This window comes from Euleptes europaea, chromosome 9 (genome assembly GCF_029931775.1).
Source record: "Euleptes europaea isolate rEulEur1 chromosome 9, rEulEur1.hap1, whole genome shotgun sequence".
In the NCBI taxonomy this organism is placed as follows: Eukaryota; Metazoa; Chordata; class Lepidosauria; order Squamata; family Sphaerodactylidae; genus Euleptes; species Euleptes europaea.
The window spans coordinates 45,389,850-45,415,364 of record NC_079320.1 but is presented as its reverse complement, the minus strand read 5'-3'; the positions used below and the strand labels follow the sequence as shown (position 1 = coordinate 45,415,364).

General features: G+C 39.6%; 1 protein-coding gene across 2 annotated transcripts in view; it reads right to left on the bottom strand.

The window, feature by feature from the left end:
- Positions 1 to 25,515, bottom strand: part of ARFIP1 (ADP ribosylation factor interacting protein 1) — a 38,036-nt gene extending 12,521 nt beyond the window's left edge. The window contains exons 1-8 of one of the 2 annotated variants that reach the window (XM_056855615.1): positions 25,438 to 25,515; positions 19,162 to 19,263; positions 14,862 to 14,970; positions 12,127 to 12,222; positions 9,680 to 9,792; positions 4,844 to 5,065; positions 4,144 to 4,301; positions 2,257 to 2,431 (exon numbers count right to left, since the gene is read on the bottom strand). In XM_056855615.1, the coding sequence (XP_056711593.1) occupies positions 2,257 to 2,431; positions 4,144 to 4,301; positions 4,844 to 5,065; positions 9,680 to 9,792; positions 12,127 to 12,222; positions 14,862 to 14,970; positions 19,162 to 19,263; positions 25,438 to 25,515 (1,053 nt within the window). The remainder of the gene's footprint in view (positions 1 to 2,256; positions 2,432 to 4,143; positions 4,302 to 4,843; positions 5,066 to 9,679; positions 9,793 to 12,126; positions 12,223 to 14,861; positions 14,971 to 19,161; positions 19,264 to 25,437) is intronic. The other variant, XM_056855616.1, reaches the window with a different exon arrangement.

Sequence of the window (25,515 nt, the reverse complement as noted above, 5' to 3'; positions counted from 1 at the left end):
AGAGCGCCATTTTTTTGCCAATTGCCCCCTCCAATTGCAGAACTCCATTTCATCCCCACATTATTTGTGAGGCTGTCTTGAGGCTACAGGAACAGAATTTTAGGGTGTTCAGTGGCCTGCAGTGACAGAGAGTGGGAGAAAAATCCCACTCTGTTTGACTTGCAGTACTATATAAGAAAATCCCATACTCTGCCAGGGTGTGTAAATGTGCCCTGGGGGAGATTGAAAGTACTGACCATATGCTCTTGTATTGTCCATTTTACTGTGAAATTTGTGCGGTCCTTTTAGATCCCTTTCTCTCAAATCATGTAGATCAAGCAGATGATAGTAAGATCAAACTGTTGTTATCGTCCCGATATTCTGAGACTATTGTATCTGTGGCTAAATTTTTTGATGAAATTGTTAAGAGGCGGAGGTTAAATGATGTTTAGAGGGTTGGTTTTATTTGATCGACTGCTTGATGGTATGCCAATAAAGGTATTGAAATTTAACTTGCAGTACTTTGAACAGAATCCCTTTTTTGTGCAAGAAGGGAATTAATGACCTACTGCCAGCTACCACTCCACCCATATGAGGGTCTCTTGATCCCACTTGTTTTAGGATCTACTGCCAAAAGCAAACTAAACCTGGAGAAATCAGGTCTCACTAACTTGGAAGTAGCAAGTAAATACCACCTTTCCCAGTTGCTGATGAATGGTTTGAGGGAGCCTTGTGTTGATGACCTCAACCCCCAGTATGAAGATTTGGGGATGGGAAAGGTCTTCTCCTATGCAACTTGCTCTTCCCTGCTTCTTTCCCAGTTGGCTCTTGGACACTTGGCTCGTGGGAGAGTGCTGGAAGCTCCAAGCTAGTTCAGACAGGGCCCTTTGGGGAGGGCTGAGGCTTAGTTTGCAGCTTCTCTTTGTTCTATATTTGGTCTCTCTTTCCTTGTCCAAGCCTACAGTCAACTACCCTTCTCTAGTGGGGAGAAAAGGAGAGCAGTGTCCTGTTATATAGTTCATTGATTTCAAATTCCAATTTTTTTAAAAAATGAAATTTTAACCAAAGTGGACAGGGATATGTTACTTTCCACATATTCAACCAAATAGCATCAGATATTTAATCAACATATCAAATGATGGCTGTACTTCTACTAACATGATGATGGCATTGACCAATGTACACTAGTCTATCATGCTAAGCTGCATGTTCAGCATCCAGCACTAGGCAAGGGAAAGTACACTTTGGTTCTAAACTACACTCAGAAATGTCACTGCTGCCTGATTTTTGAAAGAGCTCTAATAAATCAGTTATTAGTGGGGAAAGAATAGCAGCGGCAGGATTTATCATTCAGAGTGTGCTTCCTTGTTCTACCAAACGCAACTGCTTTTCTCAGTTAAAGGAGTTAGCACTATCAATGCCAACTGCCATGTCTGTCAAGCATCTCCTAGGAGAACAAGTTTTAACTATTTTGTCACTTTCTATAGTGGAGGGTCAGGAAACACTCCTGAATATCCATGGCAGCTGTTTAAAAGTTTGTCCCTGTTTCTTACAGCCAAGCGGCTAAAATTTACTTGCTGCAGTGTTCAATTGTCCCTTCCCCAACTCCTTTTCCAGCTGTGAATCATTACCCTCAATTCTGTTACATATATTATTTTCAGATACTTGAAAGATATTCAGTTTCACCGCCTTAGCTCAGCTAACACATTTCTTCTGACAATCCTATCTTTTGCCAAGGGCAAGTGGTTTCAGTATATGCTTTTACTGTAATGGCCTCTATCCTTTGAAACAGATTTCTGAAGGAAGTCTGAACTGCCCTTTCAACAACTGAGCAAGCCTGTGTTGTACTGTAGAGGATATGACTGAAAATGTTATTGACTGTGGTGCTCTGCAGGTGATTTTGTTGTATTTTAAAAAGTATTTTCATTAAAAAAAAAATCTGACTTTGTGGAAGCCCCTTTAGACCACTGGGAGAAGGGGGGGGGTTATATAAAATTTTCAGTAACTAAATAAATGGCACATTAACAATGACTGCCAATATTGTTCTAAACATGGTGATGTAATTGTTAGAAGATGGTTGTATATAACAAGGAAGTAAAATTAGAAAGTTGAAATGAAAAGCTGGCTTTAACATACACATTCAAAATGACTTTACCTGTGACCCATCAGAATTAAATAAAAAAGAACCCAAAAGACTGCAATATGATCTAAAGATTAGATAATATTTTGGTAGGCATTTTACCTCAAGTTGAACTTTAACAAGCAAATAATAATTACCTTGTTTTCCTCCAAAAACTTCAATTTAACAGATATGTCATTACGCATTTTATCATATTTTTCTTTATATATCTGAAATTGCTGTTGTGACTGTTCGATCTTTGGCAAAGTATTTGCATCACGTGGGCCAAGATTCAATTCTTCCAGATCTGTGCGATAAGCATCATATTCGACCCTGGGAAGAAAAAGTTAACATGATCTGCACAATTTGTAGAGCCATCCAGTCCTATTTCTTTAAAATCCATTTGTGTATATGCTTAGACATCACATTTTATTTCCCCCTGAATTCTTGTATCCCAGTCTGCATTTTGTACAACTTGAAAGCAACTCCAGTTTGGGTATGCAACATGGGCTTGTCTACATACTATATACATGTAAACTACTCTGTGCCCATGAACATGCACACGCTAACACATTCTCTCATAAGCTCAGAGCATCTTATATTTTTTTCCAGTGCAAATAACCTTTCCCAAAGGAGCTCATAATTCAGTCATGAATGCAATAGACCTCTCCAGAAGAAATATACATTGAGCTTTTGACGTTTACTGATTCCATTGAAGAATGTGAAACTATGGAGGGAGGCACAATACTTCCTTGTTGCCCTCCCCTATTGTAAGACTGGCAGCTCTTATTCATGGTTTGAGCAGAAGACAAAGCAAGGTAAGTAAGTAGAAGCAAAGACCCTTCCATGTTTTCTGAAGCCTGTCAGAAAAGAAGCCAAGACAATCCCATCTTTACATAATCCTCCCTGTCCTCCAGACTGGGATCGATTGTTGGAGTTGGACAAACTCTTGTTACACACAGCAACAGTGTTCATGGATGATACTGCTTGTTATAGCACATGCAAAGTCATTAGAGCACATGCAAAGTCATTTCTGTATTCTACCCTCTTGAATGAAGTCTGCAACAATTATGTTCTATAGTTCTTCAAACCAAGATATACACCTCTAAACATCACCTCGGCATTTATGTTGCTACAAAGAATGCCACCTTATTCAAAAACTCAGTGGTGTTGCTGTTAAATTATCACCATTATTTTATTTTTTCAGTTTCATTTTGCCAACTGCATGATCTTCTCCCCCCTCATTCCTAAACAGTTCTGCTTCCATAAAGACAGCTTTATAGTCAGATATAGATAATTCCATTTTATCTAGCGAGTTTAATGTAGGAGGTCAGACATTACATCACACCTATTTTCACTGCAATATTATTGTACAAAACATGAAAAACCCAATTCTCTGTGCCAATTCTACCTTCAAAATATAAAGGCCTACTGTTTAATTACTGTAAAGTGGAAAGTTAATGACCACAATCTGTAGATACCATTTACATGCAAGTAAGGGAATTGACTGAACAGCCAGAATTTCTTTGCAAGTGTTCCCCACAGCAGTTCCTACTTTCAACAAAGCAAGTTATTTTTAAACTGAACGGCAGAACAGGAACCATGATAGGGGAACACTGAAGAAAAACATGGCTGCACACACGGTTCCATTACAGGCTTCTAAAGACACCGTTGAGATCGCAGCATCTATATTCAATATTATAATTTGTTTCTTGTACAGTATGCATCTTAATAGGGTACACACTCAAAGACTTGGTTCTTACCAGCTTTTCTACTGGTACAAGAGGGAGGAAGGTGATTTCACCCAATTACCTTCTTCAGTGCAGTTCTCTTTCCATGTGGCTTTTTTGCCCACTCAAGTCCCAAAATCTCCAGCATAGCCCTTTCAGAAGTCAAAACGGGCCTCCCTCCTGTACCAGTGGAACAGTTGCTAAAATTCAATCCAACATGTCAAATTTAGTTCATATCACTGTTCAATGAAAGGATTACTTGCATCTCAAAACCATTTTCTTAACAATAATAGATAATACTGGATAAACTATTACCTGGCACTTTCATACTGTTTTACAGTCATTAATGTATCCTCAATAGTTTTATTCACCAAAGTGTTCACACTGGCAATAAAAAAGTTAATTGCTCCAAGAAGAGTTTCACCATTTTTAGCAAGAAGTTTCTGAGTATCAGCATTATATCCAAACTCTTCCTGTTAAAGAGAGCAAAGGCACATCAGTGTTTTTTTTTAATGATTCTCAGCTATTCATTACATACCAAACCATATTTACTATCACATCAGGCAAAAGATTTCTAACCTCAGCCATAACATATATAGCCAACACTTCCTAACCTTCATTAAGTTTCTTTCCCCATTCAAGGCAAAGGTTCCTTTAAATAAGCAGGTTGTGTACAAAGACCCATATATACCATTTTAAGAGTGGCATCATTGTTTTAGATAGGTATACTAGATGTGAAACCAGTGTACACTGCTGCTGCATATGCTGGGGGAAGGGGGAACCTTTGAACATATACCCCTATACCTTCTACTAGATTATTATAAAAACAAAGAATTGGCAGATGTTAGCTATAAATTAGTTTAACAATAATTAATTCTATACACATTTTCTTTATTTCAAAGAAGCCATCAGGTAGTAGCCAATCTTACTGAACACTGAATGAAACAGCTTTAGGAATATCAACACAGCCTGCATTTCTGTAAACTGGCTACTGCTGATGCAATTAAAATCTTACATGGAGTTCTAATGACTTCAAACTGAGGTCTGCAAACGCATCACCAAGTTGTCTTTGGGTATGCATCATCTGGAAAAGCTGTGTGGACAAGGTCTGTGCCAGTTTCAGGACGTTTTCGTATTTCTTTTTGTTATCCCTCAGGATTTCTATTTGAGCTTCCAACTCCAGATCTACTGTTCGTGAACCTCGGCCCAGTTTCTCAGAGATTATCTGACGAGTGCACTGTAAATTTTTGAAAAACAAGAGTTTAAAATTAAGCAAATGACACTGAAGTTGATGCTCAGTACAGTTTGGATGATGTGCGGTATAGCTTATGCGTCCAATTCCAACCTCCTCCCTTACCAGGCTTCTTGTTTCTTTTCAGCCACTGTGACTCACCCCCACAGACAACTAGGGGTTTCCAGCTGCATGATATTCCTTGAAAGAATGCCATACATGGCATTTGGTCCCCAATGGAAGGAAAGCAGGATTCATTACAAGCCCTAACATTTTTCTGCATGGATGAAGGGCTCTCAGTAGTTACCCCCTTCCATTTAAGCTCCAGAAGTTTCCAAATGTGGATATCTCACTTTATGACTCATTATTTAGGTTCTCATTTATCTAGTTGACAATGGAGTAGACAACTGTTTAGATTACTTTTAAAACAGAAAAAAACCTATGGCACAAAACCCCGAGCAATTAAAAAAAAAACCTCCATAAACAGTGTTAAAAGCACATCAAAGAATGTAAACATTGATTAATAACAGATATTCTCCAGTAAGGGAGTGAAGATGGTGGGATTGCATGCTCAATTAATTTTTCAAGAAAAAGTACACTTGGCATGAAAGTATTCAAGCGAAGAATCTGGAATAGGCATTATACTTCAAGTAATATGAAGTAATGAAAAAGGGCCACTAAGATAGAACCTAATTACAGCAAGGGAGATTATTTCACAAGATTAAACTCTGGGAGTTTTCCCCAAAGACAGAGATAAGGGAACAAGGAAGACAGGAAAGCATGTATTTTCCTACACTAAGGATACACTGCCAAATACCAATCTATTATTGAATTTTCAGCTTGGTGTAAAACAGCTGTAAACAAAAAAGTTAACCGACAACCAACACAGGCATTCCAACACAAGACTACAGAAAGAAATTCACACAAGTTGATGTCTGCTGTTTAATTTTTTTAAATTATAAAATCGCTAAGGAGAAAAGTGTCATTAGCACTTCAAGTCAAGAAATTCTGTATAAAAGTAATCACATGGGCTGTGCCAAAAGATCAGGCAGTGCCCTCTACATCTGCAGTAGATACTGCAAATCAGTATCCACTGCTCAATAAACTGAAAGGACAGATGGCAGGGCTATGAATATGTCCATTGGAAGCTTGTGAGATATATGATGACTGAAGACTGGGTCAACCTCTACATCTCCAGTTAGCAACCAATCTAGACCCAGGCCACCTAGCGTCTGTAAGACACATTCCAGGAGGGAAGGTTATCAGGAGCTGCTGCTCCTTTTCTTGCCACTGTTTTAAACTCATTTTATCTTGCCACACTATCACTGTGACTGTCACATGAACTAAGAGGCAGAAACATTCTGCCAGAGGCCAGCTGGCAGCCAGATACTGCCCACAGGCCACAAGTTGCAAGTCCCCTATACAAATATTGTAAAACACATGAAACACATTAAGCTGCCTTATACTGAATCAGACCCTTGGTCCATCAAAGTCAGTATTGTCTACTCAGACCGGCAGCAGCTCTACAGGGTCTCAGGCAGAGGTCTTTCACATCAACTACTTGCCTAGTCCCTTTAACTGGAGATGCCGGGGATTGAACCTGGGACCTTCTGCATGCCAAGCAGATGCTCTACCACTGAGCCATAGCCCCTCCTCAAAGCTGAATGTGCCAGAAGTGGGATTCGAACCCTCACCTCCAGAGGAGACTGCGACCTGAATGCAGCGCCTTAGAACAGCTCAGCCATCCTGACAAGTTGTGCCCATATGCCCTGACTTGTCAGGGAGTGCAGCCAAAAATGAAATTGCAACAAATGGACTATATATGTATGTTGCTAAAATATGGTTGGAGTTTTACCCTAAGTACCTTATATTTGCAGTATCTACAAGACTGTGTCTACATTTAAGGTAACAGAGTCCTGATTTGGGAGCTTAAAAGTTACCTTAAGATGTACCATACCAAAGATTCAAAATACAGAATTTTAAACAGAGGCTTTGCAACATTGCACTGATTTGTACAAATGATCCTCTGTGAAAGGCCCATTAGGGCAAGTTAGTTAAATTTAAAAATGGTTTCCTCTGCAAAGAACATGCATATTTTTCTGGTTAAAGGCTAAAAATGTCATTTTGGGTTACTGCTGCTATGTGGACAGTCAAGGAGCAAAGAACTCATTAAAAAGATTTCAAGTCATCCTGAAAATAGGAGACCAGATGACTTCAGTATTACTTGTTCTTCTGAGTACACCTAAATCAAAAGCATGTAGAACTTAGTTAAGTTTACCAGTGTTTGAGGAATAACCCAAGCAGTAGGATACAAAGAATGTGAAAGCGTAAACCATTAGTTTTTTTAAATGAAATATACTTCATTAATTCAACCCTTATTTCAAACAAACATAAGCTCTGGAAAAGGGGGATAAGGGAACAATTAAGACTTGACTGTCTTCATTTCCATTCATTCCCATTCCTCTTCAATCACATATTGTTCAATGAACCTGAATACAATCACAAGTGTCATTTCAGTTCAGTTCATGGATATTACCGTACAACATTGCTAATAGTGTTACTCTAATAGGAACCTGCTTGTGTTCCAGGGTGGCAATTCATATAACCCGATCCTTCAATCTTCTGAGATGTGTGTATGTGTCTGAGAGTATAGGCAATGCAGATCTGTTTCATAGACATTTGATAGGCAAGTTTTGTTCATCATGTGGTCTTCTGTGCAGGCACACATTATTATTTATTATTATTATGTTATTTATAGTCCAACTTCCTTGCTGTGACTCAGGGCAGATTACATAGTGTAAATCTTGTACAATCAGCAGGATGGGACATCCAATGAGAAACGGGACATCCAATGAACAGTCAGCAGGTAGTATGAATGCAGGGTCATCTGCTGAAGCTGCAGGATGAGAGATTCAAAACTGATAAAAGGAAGTATTTCATCACACAACGCATACTTAAATCGTGAACTCCCTGCCCCAGGATGACTGCCGACTTGGAAGGCTTTAAGAGGGAAGTGGACATGTTCATGGAGGAGAGGGGTATTCATGACTACTAGTAAAAATGGATACTAGTCATGAGGCATACCTATTCTCTCCAGGATCAGAGAAGTGTGCCTATTATATTAGGTGCTATGGAACACGGGCAGGATGCTGCTGCGGTTGTCTTGCTTGTGGACTTCCTAGAGGTACCTGGTTGGCCACTGTGTGAACAGACTGCTGGACTTCATGGACCTTGGTCTGATCCAGCATGGCTTTTTTATGTTCTTAACCCTGTATCTGTAGCCATAAGGCATTTGCCTTCGAATAAATATATGTCAGTGTTTGATTTGAGTTCACCCAACCTTTTGGGTACCCAGCAAGGTTTGGTATCCTAACATATCCTTTCCTGGTTACTGAATTAGATTTGGAACTCAGTTATATTATACCGGGGAATCAGGAGTGAGGGATGCATGCCTCCTGGCATGTGTCCTTCAACCCTCCTTTCCCCCCAGGATAAACTATGAACCAGTGGTTTTCAAACCAAGCTGGAACCCAAACATTGTACAAAATGGCCATGAAATATTGTCTGCTGCACAGAAATGCTATATGTTTATAAACAAACATTAAAAATATAAACTTGTTTCGTGTAAACTGGCCTTGGATTACTGCATTTTTATGTTCGAAGAGGGAAAAAGTAGTCTGGGATTATTTTGCAAGCAAGTCCCGGAAAGTACAATGCATTTAGAAATGGGCCCTACTTCAAAAAGATTGCAAGTTCTGCTACAGTCTCAAAAAGGCCTAATATTGCCCACCACCCACCACTGCTTACAATGTTTATATGATTCCTGAAGGATAATAAACATACTCAGCCCTCATCGGACAATATTTGGAGGCTTTTTAAAATTGACAAATCAATACATTTCTACACAGCTGAGAAGTCCTCCCCAAGTAAGTACATAACTTTATCTTTTTGACAGCAGCCCCATTTTGCTGCCCTACTGGTAGGGCACTGAGGGCACTGAGTTCACTATTAGAAGAAGTGATGTAGCTGTAATAGTATGAGCGGCACTGATGGGTGGGAGAGTCCTGACATAACTCCTTACTATTTCACAGATTAAGGGAGTGGCAATTAACTGCACCGAGAAACCTGCTGAAAGGTGACATAAGAAAGTCTCCACCCTGATCAAAAAACAGCACCACTGAAACATGAATTGTCTCCCGCTTTACAATTTGAAATCCACAAACTCAAAACATTGAGATGTTCACAATAAGATCTTAAGTTCCATTGTTACATCTTACAGACAGAAGTGTTATTAGTGATGCAATTCATCCCAAACTCAGCATTTAGGCTATATTACTGTTTTGAATGATTACCGCCTCATTTTAACTCAAGACAAGTTGACACTCAACATCGTTTACAAACTTTAAAAACAGATTATGTTCCTTATTGTATGTTCCTCTTTCATAACCTTCCTTCATCTCCAAAAAGGGCAGTGTACCAGAAGATTAAAATAAAAACAAAACAAAATATGTCACTTCTCTTTCTGATAAACTGCCAAAACCTTTTATGTGTGAAGCAAAAAAATAAAAAAACCAGGATGCTGAACTGAATGCAGTGAATGGTTTGTAAATGAATACAAACCTTGTAAGTGTTTAGGCTCCACCTTCTCACAAGCTCCAGTTTTTCCATGGCTGGATTCTTCATTTCATCTGCTAGAACAACTGGTCCACTCTTTTGCTGCATCCGTAGATTGCCTGTTTTAGAAGCCACAAATAAAAAAATCAGACATTCAAGTGTTGATGCAATTGCAATGGAGAAATATTTAAAGTAAAAAGCTACAAAGTAAAATATTTTCTATATAATTCTGAAGAGAATAGTTCACTAATCTGGGCCTTAGTATTGCAGTAAATTAACCTTACTAAATAAGATTGCTTGGGCATTTGTACTGATGTCTGTTATTACTAGTAACCTAGAGTTCTAATTAAGCTAATTTAAGATACCATCTCTGTTAACAGCACATTTCATAAACAAAGTAGACCCAACACATTACACAGTTAGCCACATGCTTCATTTTTCACAATATGAAATTGAGATTTGTCTCAGCATACTGGAGAATTAAAATTTTCCCAAGCATGTGGAAAATATGCAGCATTATACACCTTCACCATAATTTTTTTTCATTTGTTTCTTAAATGGTGACTGCAAACCAACTAAAGCTTAATTGGAAGCAAGCCACGGCGAATTCTAGGAGACTTCAGAGCAAATAAGTACAGGACCAAGTTGCAAGGACACAGAATGTCACTGCCTGCTTATTTATAAAGGAGTCCCATCCGAAGGTAAAGTTGAATTTCCCCCAAAGCGAATGTACTGTTAAGGACAATAGAAGTTCCTCCTAAAACTTGAAAATCCACAAACTGTACTGGTTTGCTGTTCAAATACTCTCAAGGAGTATTTGCACTCTCTCCTGCCCCACCCCTACTTCTGTAACACCCTCCTTTACAATCCCAGCAAAGATTTAAGGGCAGCTTCACATTTCGTTCAGCAGATGGTGCAGGCATTGTGATGTGTACTTAATGTACAGTGCGGAGATATCTGAACACAAAGGGACACACGCTGGGGACCTGCAATTGACCCCACAGCCCCTGCATTTGTCTACCATGTGACGCTTTGCCCCTTCAGATGTTTTGATTTTGGAAGATGTGTGTGAAGCAGTTCTGAGGAAACATTCTGCATCTACAGTGGCTCTAGTGGCTGTTGCAAAGTCACTGCAATGCAGAGGGAAGGAGCAGCCATATTCAGATTTCTTCAAGTAATAAGAGCTACATTGGTGCATAAGCTGCCATATCAGATTCATTCTTTCCAGTGCACCACTGAACAAATTCACACAACATATCAGTTTAGTGTCTCTCAAGTGCAGAAATCAATCTTTCCCACGACGCTCAAGCCAAGAAAACAGCAGTAGCACCTAGCCCTAGGCAGAAATTCATAAAAGACTTGCAAGCAAAACATCAGCAATTTAGAAAGGTCACGATAAGCACACTTTATTTAATCCAAATGATACAAAATTCAAGTAGAGAAATTTTTTAAAATTTTTGTTCTTGTGGTAAATCACAGTATGCCTCACTTCTGCAAACTGTACAGTGTTCTTTCAAATTAGTGCTCATGCAAACTTTTAAGTTCCAAGCAACACCTTGCTAGAACAAAGATGAACTGCCAGGGCTGAATGGACTCCAATGATGATGATACTATTTTAGTAAACAGGTTAGAGCATGCTGAGACACATAGCAACCTGCTGTTCCAAAAACCTGAACTGTTTGCCAAGTACAACGTAATAACCTAGTAAGAACATGTTTTGGGTATAATCTAAACAGCAACTGACAGCGTTCTTTTAAAAGAAAGGGCAAGAAAAAAGCAACCAACCAATCTGATTTGTATTGAGACCCACATCCAGCAGACCATATACGTGCAGATTCTGAATTGTTGTAAAATAGGATGCATTTACATGGAGCAGTTAACACAATGCTCTTCATAAGCCATTCAATGTTCTAGTCAAATCTGACTTTAAAAACCTGTAAAATATAGAGGCTTCAGATGCCTTCTGAGATCCCTTCATACTGTTAGCCACCAGCATATATTTGCAGCTTTATGAAGGCCTGTGCAACACTCCTGGTTGTAGCCATGTAAATACTCCAAATCAAGTCACCAAGAGTAAAATAATTTGGTCAAAGTCACATAATCCATAGAATAGCTTAAACTTGGCAGAGAATGATGTATTGCAACAGAGCACAGAACAACATTACTACTTACTGACAGTAAAAAAGGCTTCTAGTAGCAAGGTTAATTACATAATTTAAAATATGGTTTGTCAATCCCCACAGTGCGTGTTTCTGAAGCAGAAACACATTATTGCGTTGGAAAGGAAGAAAATAGTATGGAAAAAAAGACGTTTGGATGATTTGCCAGGTGACAGAACCAAGAAAGCAAGAGTTATTCTTAGTAAAAGCAGCGCAAGTAATCATAAATCATCACTGAAGATGGGAGTTAGTATTGTGTCAGCAAGGGGGTTATCTGCTCAGACCCCAAAATACCTGTGGGAACAATTAAATCACTCCCTTGTCCAGCCAGTCTGCTAGCTGCTGCACTGCTAGGAGATATAACAGGTGACATGGGTGGTGCTGAGGAACCTGGAAATGGGACATATACCATGAAAATCCATCTGTATTGGATCAACATTTCTTATGCAAAAAGACTAAATACTGGAGAAAATTCCTCTGAATAAGAAAGACTAGTCTTGTCAGATGTAGAAATACTTGACAGTAAACATCCTTAAGAACACTTGTAAAAAATATTTTTGTTGAGAATTTTTATGTATGTACATCAAATAGAGAGGAAGAAAGAGACTTAGTAAGGAAGTATTTCAACATTCAAAATGAACTAGTAGCGGTAGTCATAGGATCACTTGAATTATATGAACTACTTCATTCAAAGCATTTACATTACTTCAATTTAAAGCTGACAGGCAGCAAGTCATACAGGGTACGACTTCTTTCCAAAATAACTTTTGGAAAATGGGAGACTTTGGTGTTTGTGAACAGTGTGGCTGAATCCCAAAGTCATTCTCCACTAATGGAAGAGGTGACTTTCTTCCACAGTCCCCTCTCCATGCAGATTCCAACTTCGCTCACACATGCTGTTCATAAAGGTCCCTTAGGAACAGCATTTAGAAGAGCTCAATGGGCTAAATGGGAGGAGAAGCAAGAGTGTACAGCTCCTCAGGCAGAAGTGCCTTCCATTGTATTCCGCCAAATTTCATATTTAGCCCAAAGGAAAAAGGAATACCACTTAGTAAAAATAATACTGGTTTAACTAGAAAAGTTGGTTTCTATACCCCGTTTTTTCTCTACCTTTAAGGAGTGGCTTACAATTACCTTCCTTTCCCCACAACAGACATCTTGTGAGGTAGGTGGGGATGAGAGACTTGAGAGAACTGTGACTAACCCAGGGTCACCCAGCAGACTTCATATGGAGTGGGGAAACAAACCCAGTTCACTTTGGCAGTGATGGGTAAGGTAGCACTTTATGGATTGACATATTATGGATATTATGGATTAATATCACAATCCTGTTGATACAATTGATGGGAGAGTATCAAACAGTTTCCAGTGTTGTGCATTTCCTTTCGTACTACAGATATGAATTGATAATTTTCTGGAGCAAAACATTTGGACTGTTATTGTAGACATTTAGGAGAACAATACATGGTTTTGGTTTGTTCTTTTCCTCATTTCCAAGTGTATCCAAGTCCAGAAATTAGTTATTGCTTTCCAGTCCCTATCTATATGGTAAAAAGAGAACTTTCCATTTTTCACACAATGCCTGTTTTGTCAAAATGATAATTTATTACAGAATGCACTTATTTTAATAAACACAATAATCCTTATTACAGTCAGATGCATATTACATACTAGATGTTAGTATTTTTTCACAAACAAACACAAAAAGAACACAGAATGGACCGGTAGCTTCAAACATCAGGTGGAAACGGAAGGATAACTTAACAAAAGAAAGCACCATAAATTTAATCCTGAGCATGTTCTTTCTGCACCCCAGAAGAGTTGATTTTTATACCCTGCTTTTTCTCTACCATAAGAAGTCTCAAAGTGTCTTCCCTTCCCCTCCTCACAACAGACATCTTGTGAGGTAGGAGAGGCTGCGAGGTAGAAGAGGCTGCGAGAGTTCTAAGAGAACTGTGACTAGCCTAAGGTCACTCAGCAGGCTTCATGTGGAGGAGGGGGAAAATAAACCTGGTTCACCAGATTAGAGTCTGCTGCTCTTAACCACCACCCGACACTGGTTCTCAGTGGGGATCAAAAAGTCTGCAAGGGGGGCCACCAAGGATTGGGGGGGGGGAGTTCTGCAAACCTGGAAGGATGGGGGAATCAGACATAAAAAAGAAGTGAATGGTTTTTTTAAAAAACCCAAACAACTGAAGCAGTATCTGTGCTTGTACAGTCATAGCAACTTAAAAAATATTTTCAGCCACTATTTGCTTGGCAGCCATAATAAATGTTTCTGAAAAGGCAGTAGGAGCTAGAAGGAAGGAAGTGGCAGGGATGGTGTCAGTGGGAGCATGGGATTCCTCCCCCCCCCCAGTTCCTCACAGGTATCCTACTTGTACAATGCCTATACTAATTAGAGACTAATATACATTTTGACAGTCATAAAGCAGCACAGGGCAAGGAAGGACAATACACAGTGCTAAGTATTTAATTAAGGCATTTATTTCTAGAGACATAAAATAAAGAATGATATAAAATTAAACATAAATAAATCCTGCCATCTGTGAATACCATCCCCGACATCTGGAATCTTTTCAATAATCCCTCCCCTCCAGCTGTCCCACCAACCTCAGGAAAGTTGAAGGCTAGTTGGACCCACATGGAGGCAACAAGTGTCAGATGTGTTGATTTTATACGCATATTACCTGCAGCTCTTAAGTTTTTCCATATTTAATACTTCATTCAAGTTAATAAGAGATTAAAGTTGCCATTCTTAATTTACTCCCTTGCATTCATTCCCACTTAATGTAGTAGAACTTTATAGCAAATATGCTTATGATTGGACTGTAAGACTGCCTTTGTTTTCTTACCATCTCCATGAAGTGATTTTTAAAACTCAGCACTAGAGTTCTTTACATGCTCAGGAAAAGACTTGCTGATACATATGCTCTTCCACACGTTTCATATTTCCAAATACTGTATAATTCCTTTTCAGGCATTAACATGTTTATACCACCCCCCCAACTCTGATGTGTTACGTTTACCTTGAAAAGGTCCTGCTTCAATGACCCCTTCCTTGGTACTGTCAAAGCCATGAGATGTAATCTGGGTTTCAGACAGACCAAGTCCAGCTGGTATAGAGCGGTTCAGGTCCTTGGAAATATTGGAAAAAAAAGGGAAATCCATGTAAAAATCCCAATCCCAGGCAACATTTAGGCTTTACAGAGTAATCTGAAGCATTTTGAATAATGTAGCCTACAGCTTGCTATTTGGTTTATGGTGTCATAACATTCATTATGACAATGCAATACATTTTTAAAGCTGGCACCTCAGATTTCACTTACGTTTGTGAGTCACATGTTATATGCCAATATTTTGTCAGGTGTGAGATAGGTCCTGCTTGAGAAGCATGAAGATTAGACGGCAGAAGCCTGCATCCCTCTATAAACAGCCTCCCAGAATGTGCTTTGATTGGGTCAAGAATCAGCATCAACTCTTATGTTGGTTGTCAATGCTATATTCTAATCTATTTTTCCTGCTGGTAAGTTTTTCTTTACCACCTTCAAATATACTATGAGGCCACAATTCTCTTATTCTCTTTCTCAGATCTGCTTACACTCAAACTAAGAAATAGTCACATTGTCAACAATCCTGCTATCTTGGTTACATTTGGGAAGGCTTTAAGATGCAGCCCTTAATACAGGAACTGTTTCCAACCCGTCAATGCAACTTAATTCTAACTAAATGCATTTAAGATAAAATGTTATTTTCTGACCAGCAAGGAGCACTGCCTGAGATGTCCTATCTTCCACAGACATGGAACAAACTAGTTTCTTACTATGGCTTGGATCTGCAGTCAATCTCTTCTAAGGGAAGGCATTTCAAATACAGAATGGGACTTCCCCACTCTTGCCGCAACTGGCACCGCTTCCCATAATGCTGCTCATGGGAGACAAAGGCCTCTCAGGTACAGCATGAGGGGCAAATTGGTGGTCTGCAGTGGGAATGGAATTAGTGAAAATTAACCACCACCACCCTCAAGCTAGTGGCAAGTTACCATAAGAGCCAGGCTTTCACTTACGAACAAAAAGGTGAACTTTGGTCAAAGTGGTTAAGAGTAGAGTGTGGGTAACTGTTATTCAAAAGGGAATTATGAAACAGGTTTGATCAGTTCAGATTGAAAAGTAAACAAAGTCTTGTGCTGTTCTTGATCTCACTCGTAAAGGTTTTCCAGGCTGCACAATCTTCTTTATTTCATAGTGTTATACAACATATAACATAAGAAAATCCACATGCTAAAAGCCCTGAAATAACAGCTCCTGATTAGTATTTATCGCAAGGCCTCAAAAAGCTGGAGGAATTTAACCAGGATAAACACATTAGTAAACAATGGATAATAAACACAACCAGCAGCGGGCAAACTTGGCAAGACCTGAGTCACAATGAGCCCAACTTGTTTAGGCCTATCTGGACTGGACCCCATCACCTCACCCAAACTAAGTGATGGTACAATTTACTGAATAAAGGCCATAGTTGACCAGAAGCAACAGAATACACAGGGGTGGGGGGGAACGACTGGATACCATCTTCTGTTCACAGTTGGGGGGGGGATTTTATATGGGTTGTCCTGAACAAACATTTAACACTTTGACTTTCTATTAACAGCCTGAAAACACCCCTGTAGGTATCAGCTTGAGGTTCCTATCCTTAATACTCATCTACTTTCTGGACAGATAGAAGTTAGAATTTCCCCTACTTGAAGCAGCCTTATACTGAGTCAGACCACTGATCTACCAAGGTCAGTATTGTCTTTTCTGGCAGTCGCACTCCGGGGTCTTTGGTAGAGATCTTTCATATAAACTTCCTACCTGACCTTTTAATTGGAGATGGTGGGCATTCAACCTGGGACCTTGTGCATGAGAAGTAGATGCTCTACCAGTGAGGCACAACCCCTGCTCGGGGGTTTCCCCAGGGGTCTACAATACAAGAAACTTATGTTCACACCCACTCAGCTTCAGTAACACTTCAACTATGGGTTCCCAGGCCACTCACTGGTCCATTTTCCTTCACCTAAACACTGGATATTTTCTAAGAGTAAAACACTGGTGTAGTTCAGCTTGACCTCTAACCTAATAAAAAGAGCTTGGGATGTAAAGTATCATTAACATAAACCAAACTTTAGCATGATGTTCAAATTGAGCCATAGTTTTCATTTGCGTTTTTCTCATGGGACCTTGGGGATACAGGAAGGAAGGAAGAATGGTGGTTAGGAGGACACCAGAGGCAGAATGGCTTAGTCTTTATGCTAGTTGACAAAGAAGACTGAATTGTTCTTTTTGTCTCTGCAATCAATGCCCAAGAGGGATGCACTGCTCTTTGTGGGGCCTCTGAACACCTTCTCTCCCTGGAGTCATTATTTCATCCCCTTACCACACCCAAGTTCTGGAACACATTTTCTTGTTTTTCCACTAAGCGCCAAAGTCTTGTAGCAATGAACAATCACCAAGGATTATGGCTTTAATCTCTAATCAACAGATTCAGATTTATTGAGAAAGGCAGTCAGCTTTGGTTTCAAAATCACAACGTTAATGACCATAACAGGCAAAAATGTGTGCCAAAAGTTTATGTACATTTTCATTTTGCATTTGGCAGTTTTAAAGACTTAGAAAATATGCACAATTTCCTTCACTTTTCTCATCGCTGTCCAGAATATAGGTAAGAAAAGAGTCAATACAAAGCAGTGAAGAAAAACAATGGTGCAGGAGTGGAAAATATGTTACTGTATTCCATACATGCCTATGCGCTTCGCTGCAGCTTCATCAAAGGATCTGTAATCTTCTCTCAAGATGTTCCCACCATTACTTTACAGATCTCCTGATGAAGAAGCATGCAAAACATGTAGGAATCTTTGTGTGGTATTAAATATTTTTCCCACTACACTGTTTTTCTTCTCTGCTTTGTTCAGAATGTAGAACACTATTTTGCACTTTTTTTTAGTCCTTGCTTGCTATTTTGTAATAGGCTAAATGCAGGGATGCCCTGACCTGGATGGCCTAGGCTAGCCTGATATTATCAGATCTCAGAAACTAAGCAAGGTTGACCCTGGCAAATATTTGGATGGGAGACCTCCAAGGAATACCAGGGTCGTGATGCAGAGGCAGGCAATGGCAAACTACCTCTGAATGTCTCTTGCCTTGAAAATCCCAACAGGGGGTCACCATAAGACAGATGTGACTTGAAGGCAATATATATATACAGGGATAAGATACAACTGCCACTCCCCACACAGCCTACTGAGAATTTTGAGATTTTTGGAATATTCTACAGCCAGTTCCACATTCTACCATAACTTTCCATAGCATCTTCGGGTTTCTCATATAATTCACCCAAAGTTATACAGTTTTATAGTTTTTTTTTCATAGTAAGGTTTTGTTTTAAAGAAACTGATTCAGAGCACCTTGCTAACTTCTTATGCCTACTACCCATATACCAAGGAACAATACAAAAAACAATTTGTTCCTAAAACTGGGACTTCACAATAAGTTTAAGTAGATACTGCATACTCAGGGGGATGGTTTTAAGGAAAGCTTAGTGTGGTTGCAGCAGAAAATGAAGTAGAAATAGGTGATAGGATATTGGTTGGCTGAAGTATTCCATCTGCAACCATTACCTAGGCAAAACAGGCAGTGGTAGAGAGAGCATGTGCAGGCCCATTTTACCATTCCCCACATCCTGCCCAGTGCTATTGCTAGGTCTTCACTTAACCCCCAGGACAGTCTCTTGAGGGGAACAGTGGATTGGGGGGAGAGGAGTAAGGCAGCAAAGTTCCATTCCAAAATGGATATAACTCATTATTTTGCATTCCTTTGAACACTAATATTTTAAAATGGGAGGTAAGCTCTGACATAATAACTGAGGGAAGAATATCAAATAATAGTCAATCAGGGTCTCAGATTCCACCAAGCATTTATTCCTTCACATTTGTCTGTGTAATACAGTCATCTGGGATTTTAGCCTGTCTTACCACCAAGAAACTTACGTTTGAATTGAGGAGAGGAAAACCCACCAAAATTGCATTGGTGGGAGTAACAGTTTCAGTGTGAAGACATTACAGTTTAACATGCACACATTTCTTCTCAATGTGTCTTATACCTCTTACGAAGTTATTTGTAGCTTACCTTTCTGTGTTTTCATTTTAAAGCATAAAATTCATATTAATCTCTGGGGTAACCACACTTTCTCAAAATAGCAGATGGTTAAGTAATCTAGGTAATATACTTTTCAGCATTAATCTAATTATACTATTTGGGGAGTAGATGAGTAGAAATAAAGACATATTAATACCCTATTAAAACTGTGCTCATGTGTATCTTCAGGTTCTCCATTACTAGTCACTGGAATCTCTGCAGCTGAATTTTTTGGATATTCTTGAGCCATTGAACAGTCCTGCAATACAAAGAGAGATTTAAAAAAACAAAACTGTAAACTCTTCTAAATACTTTGGGGAAACTGAACCTTGGAAATCTCAATGTACTGATACTATGAGCCATCATTTGGTCAGTGATTACGTCTTCTAGAAATCCAAGTAGGTATTCTTTGTCCCAGACTATGGTTAAGCTCCCTGCAATGTTACATAAGTCCAAAGTAATTGCCAAGTTGCACATGCACAGTAACTTCTGCCAGTCATGAAACACAAAATGCTTCTGACAGTATTATCATGGCCGAACACCAATGCAGTTACATTCATTTTGATATATGACAGGCCATTAATAGGACTAAAAGTACTCAAAGAAATAGTGCCAAGCACATAATCATCTGCCACTTGTTTTACAGCCTTGAACATCATCTTCAGTTTTACTGAGAGTTTATTTTTGTTGTACATCAGTAGTACTCACTCTGTGGCTCATGAAGATCCACATGAATAATTACCACCAACTGAGAGCCACACGTCTACTGTAGTATGTTCTGTGCACACCAAACACACACATACAATAATACATTAGTAATATTATGTACCCTTTTAAATTACCAAAGTATCTCTCAGCATGTAGGAATGTCTCTCCCTACAATTTCTGAACCTTAGCCTCCCCTTGTATATCTAGAGTGAGGGGAAAGGTTTGCAAGTCAGACTTATGAAACAGAACAGAGTGCCAATTTTCAATCTCCTAAATTATTTATTAGGCAGCATGTTAAAAACATAAATGCTTCTTTATGTTAAAAAATTCCCTTCAAGTTGAACTTTAGAATTGAAGGTGACTGGATAGTTAGAGCTTCTCTAAGTGCTAAGTTTGCTACTTGCAAGGAGTTTTGCTTTATGGGTAGTATTCAACAGTAGTATGCCCCATTCAGCTGCATATGCTGATCCAGTCTCATACACAGAACATCTCCATGGAGACAGAACATGATGGGTAGCTGTGTCGGTCTGTTACTAGCAGTAGAAAAGAGCATGAGTACATTAGCACCTTAAAGACTAACAAAATTTCTGGCAGGGTATGAGTTAATTTCTATTAGCTCTTTTCTACACAGAAGCCCTGTATCTCCACAACTTTGATATAGTCATTATGGACAAGTTGTGTTTGTTTTAAAAACAATACTGTTAATTTTATCTTAGGCCTATGTTAATTATGAATTATTCCAGTTTCTAAAGAGTTTGTTGTACCTTTCTCTTCTCTTGTTATCACCCAGGATAGAAGGATGGATAATTTGAGAAGCCACCAAATTCAAAACATCCCAAAACTTCCCAGCACAGGGACCATGAAGACACGTGCGATTCTGTGCATGTTTACTCAGGCATAAGTCCCACTTTCTTAAATGGGACTTACTCTCTGGTAAATGTGCATAGGAAGAAGAAGAAGAGTTGGTTTTTATATGCCAACTTTCTCTACCACTTAAGGAAGAATCAAACCAGCTTACAATCGCCTTCCCCTCCCCACAACAGACACCCTGTGAGGTAGGTGAGGCTGAGAGAGCTGTGACTAGCCCAAGGTCACCCAACTGGCTTCATGTGAAGGAGTGGGGAAACCAAGCCGGTTCACCAGATTAGTCTCCGCCGCTCCTGTGGAGGAGTGGGGAATCAAACCCGGTTCTCCAGATTAGAGTCCACCGCTCCAAACCACCGCTCTTAACCACAACACCACGCTGAGGATTGCACTTTGAAAATGTGTAGCTATTCAGAAGACATCTGAAGCTCACTGCACTACTGGTTGGCTAAGTGCTCAGCAGGCACTACAGGAGAAAGTGGGCAAAGCACCTGTCCTTTCTCCGCAGAGCCTGCTCACTCAGATCTGGCCAGCAGGTGCAGCAGCCTGCTCTGCCTTGTGCCGTGGGAGAGAGCAAGGAGGCTAAGACTCAAGTAAAGGGCACTCAGACTTCCTACTGTAGGAGCCTGCTCAGATACAGCCATGAGTATTCCAACGCTACAAAATTAAAAGTGTTATCCCTTCTTTGCCTTGAATATAGATTAACACACTAAATGCAGCAGCTATCTATTTGAGAGAACGGCATGTCACTACATCCTGCAACCAACAAGGGCATTCACCTTCCCTTTAAAATGGAAGAAGGAAGTTCAGTTTCAGGAAACTGAAAGCAGAATGGAATGGATTGCAAATTAGAAATCACTAAATATACCACCCCTGTAGATATCGTTCTCTCCTGTTTTACTTGCAGTAACCTCAACAAGTATGATAAAATTAGTTTTGTGCCTAACAGTGGCATAAGCTCATAGAAAAGACATGCTTGAGTTGTTGAAAATGATACTAAAAGCTAGATGTTTGCCTAGTCTTGCAGATACGGGTAAAAAAAGTTTACCAGTTACAGGGTAACTCGAAACAGCAAGTCTGGAAAGTTGTTCCCCCAGAAGGAAATATTTGACAAGTAGCTAACTGCAAGGCTGCACTTGTTTAATGTTTGTACCCATAAATTTGTCAGTTATTTAGTTGAGAAGAATACCTCCACAAGCATTTATGAAAGCATTTAATCTGCATGCCACGAAATGTTCAAGAGATTTTAAATTATTACCACTAGACAATTTGAAAGAGCACATCTGGAAAGTTTAAATGCAAAAACTTTGAGTTTTGTGAAGTTCAAATTACACTACGGGTTTACACAAGTTAGTGTTCGAGTGCCCTCGTGTGGCAGCCATTATTTAATCATTTGCCTGAACTGATTTTTAATGCAGCGACTCTGTCCCAATAGGGTTGCTGAACTTGAACAAAACAGTGCTGCATGATGACAAGACTGTTTTCTATGGGTGTAGGCACAAAGCAATCTTTGATGGTGGTAAAGTGTGCAGCCATAAGTAGAAAAAAAGTATCATTCACTAATAAGGCTTTTGCAGTTCTTCCTGTATACCGACAGGATCATGAAGAGACTTAAAACCCTTATCCAACTTTCACTAAAAGACATGTAATTTCATACAGAGAAGTCAATCTCACATACATTTATTAACTTCATCTACAGTGCACCTATCTCACTGAGACTCAAGGTATCTTCTCTTTTACTGTATTCTATTTAACCTTTAAGAGGTTTTATGGTAAGTGACCTAGTCAATCTACCAAATTAGTTCAATACTACTGAATATTTAATAATATTTTTCAATACTGTTTCCAGGCTGGAACCTGTTGTACTGGACAATGGTTTGGTTTACACATTATGTTCAAGAGATCTGATGCAATCACAGTGATGGCAGATGGGCTGCAAATAAGCTTGAATTACCCCCCACCACAGCTCCCTGGACAATAAACAATTACACTGTGTGCATCAGACGGGGCCTCAAACTGCTAATCCACATTAAAATTTATCTCTGCATTTTTATCATGCTCCTCCTCCCAGGAGCTCAGAGCTCCCTATGTGTCCCCTCGTTTTATCCCATCAATAAGGGTCAGGCTGAGAAAGAGTCACTGGCCCGAGGTCATCCAGTGAGCTCCATGGCTGAGTGGGGATTTGGACCTGGTTACCTACAGAGCCCCGTGGCGCAGAGTGGTAAGCTGCAGTACTGCTGTCCAAGCTCTGCTCATGACCTGAGTTCGGAAGTCGGTTTCAGGTAGCCGGCTCAAGGTTGACTCAGCCTTCCATCCTTCCGAGGTCGGCAAAATGAGTACTGGCTTGCTGGGGTAAAGGGAAGATGACCAGGGAAGGCACTGGCAAACCACCCCGCAAACAAAGTTGCCTAGTAAACGTCGGGATGTGACATTACCCCATGGGTCAGGAATGACCCGGTGCTTGCACAGGGGACCTTTACCTTTTACCTAACCATAGCCCAAGACTCTAATCATGCCACACTGGCTCACAGTGTCCTTGTTGTGCTTGCTTATGTTTTTCTCACAGTCGTTGCAGAGCAATTATTCATAACACCTGAAACTACTTTTCACTTTCCATCTCTAGATGCAGATTAGCGATGCATTTTCAGCTCCCAAGAGAGTAGCAAGGCAGACAAAAACCAGATGGGCAGATGCAATCTCAGCAGAATTAAGTGAGGAGGAAAAGGGTAGTGAATTAATCTTTCACTATGAAAGAGCAATTAGGTATTAAGCATCAGCTTCTCAACTACACCTGTATTTGCGCAAACCAGTGGCAGTTAAATCATCCTGAGAGTCACAAGTGGGAAAAAAACCCAACAGCTTTGATCCCACATAGATGGCACTGACAGAACAGGGTAAAGAGTTGCATGCATTTGCACTATGTGGAATTCGTTGTTTTATTTGTCTTTAGTTGATTTTACTGTAAGAATCCTGAACCTTTTATCTTAAAACCATCAAGAGAGCCCTGCTAGATCAGGCCAATATAACCCAGCATCCTGTTATCTGTTGAGATGACCTGGAAGATACACCCCCTCTCTTTCCTCTGAACAAGGACTTGCCTGATAAGTGAATCCAAGACTTCTTTTACCCAAAGGGAGAATTATACTCCCAGACCAACAAGCCAGACTTCAAACTATCAACACTTATTTCACAAGTTCTGCCTCTTTCTGGATACAGAGGATTTTGTCACACTGATCCATACTTTTCAAACCATTGCAAAAACAGGGAGTAACATATCTTAGAAACTACGCCTCCCTGTATCAACCCAACACCAGTTGTATCCTTCAAATCAGGCCCTACTTTGTATACACTGATATAAGATAACAAGATGTGCATGTGAAGGCTGGAAAAATTCAGGACTTCTTTTTTTTTTTTTTGCTGAAGATTTTTCTTCAGTTTTTCACATGGCAAAACTGGGAAGTGTTGGGGACCACTCAGAAAAATGCCTATAAAATATTTTTCTCTCTTTTAGAAGAACAAGTGAAATGCTTTCTAAGACAAGGTTCTGCTCACTCAAAATGTATAACATGAAAAATATTATGCAAGACCATCTACATTAGGTAATGATAATTCCTATGTATATCATAAAAATAGACAACAGATTTTTCAAGCATACGTTTACGTGTGAATAATTTTAGCAATTAGCATGCTATGTGTTTGATAATAAATTAATAGCATTCAGGGCTTTCAACGTTGCAAAGTTTAACTTGCTTTCCAGGCATGCTGGCAGCCTTACCTATTGTGACTGTATGAGATGGTCTATCCAAATACACTTTATTTCCTTTCGTCAAATATTGTTTTCTAATTTCAACTATGATTTTTTTTCTCAATCAGATTTCAAAATTAGGATACCTGTGCAAACACTGCATAGGGAACAGCTGTTTGTAGCTTTGTCTCTATTATTAGGTATATTTTCAGTTTTGCTTGTAGAAAACTAAGGCATTTATATTTTTAAATTCCATAAATATGCCAGTTAGTACCGGTTTGGGGGGGGGGGTTGCTGTCATGTCATAGCAGATTTATGGCGATGGCATAGGGTTTTCAAAGCAAGAGAAGTTCAGAGATGGTTTGTCATTGCCTGCCTTTGCGTAGAAACCTTCGTACTCCTTGGTGTCTTCCCCTTGGACACACACCTTAACATGGTGAGGGGTTTGTGTGTGTCAGCAAAGCTGAGAGCAATACCATAAGGACTCTATCCAGACTAAGATGCGTCCACCCACTTCAGGGATCAAAGGCCACATCAGCAGAACATGAGATGGATTGACTCAATAAAGGAAGCCTCAGCCCTCAGTTTGCAAGATCTGAGCAAGGCTGTTGATGACAGGATATTTTGGAGGTTGTTAATTCATAGGGTTGTCATAGGTTGGAAGTGACTTGACAGCACTTAACACACATACACACACTCCCATCCCAATACTAACCAGGGCCAGCCCTGCTTAGTTTTCGATTTTGCAAAGGGATTCTTGGATTCTGCGCATAATAGAATCACATATGCACCTAAACTTGAAAAATTGTCAGGTCTGCCAACTTTAAAAAAAAATTATGGGAGAATCTATATACTTCCTGTGGCATCTACAAAATCCTCACCACCTCCATGTTCCAAGTTGCTTTCTGATGTAATATAAACTCAGGCAACAGAACTACAGTGAGCAAAACAAGTTAACTGAAAAATAGCTTGCCATTAATCAAAGTCTGATTTTTGCTTCTTTTTCCAGTTACACAATGAAGTTTAAAAAAGATCACTTAAAGGTTGTCTTCCAGTCTGAGTCTGTTACTGGATTGGCTGATTTTTGGAGAACCCCAATTATATACCACCAATCACCTCAGAATCAGACTGGATTTCTTCTGGAGCCTGGTGAGGTTCATCAATAGTTGTGGGATCCTTGATGTGTTCTGACAT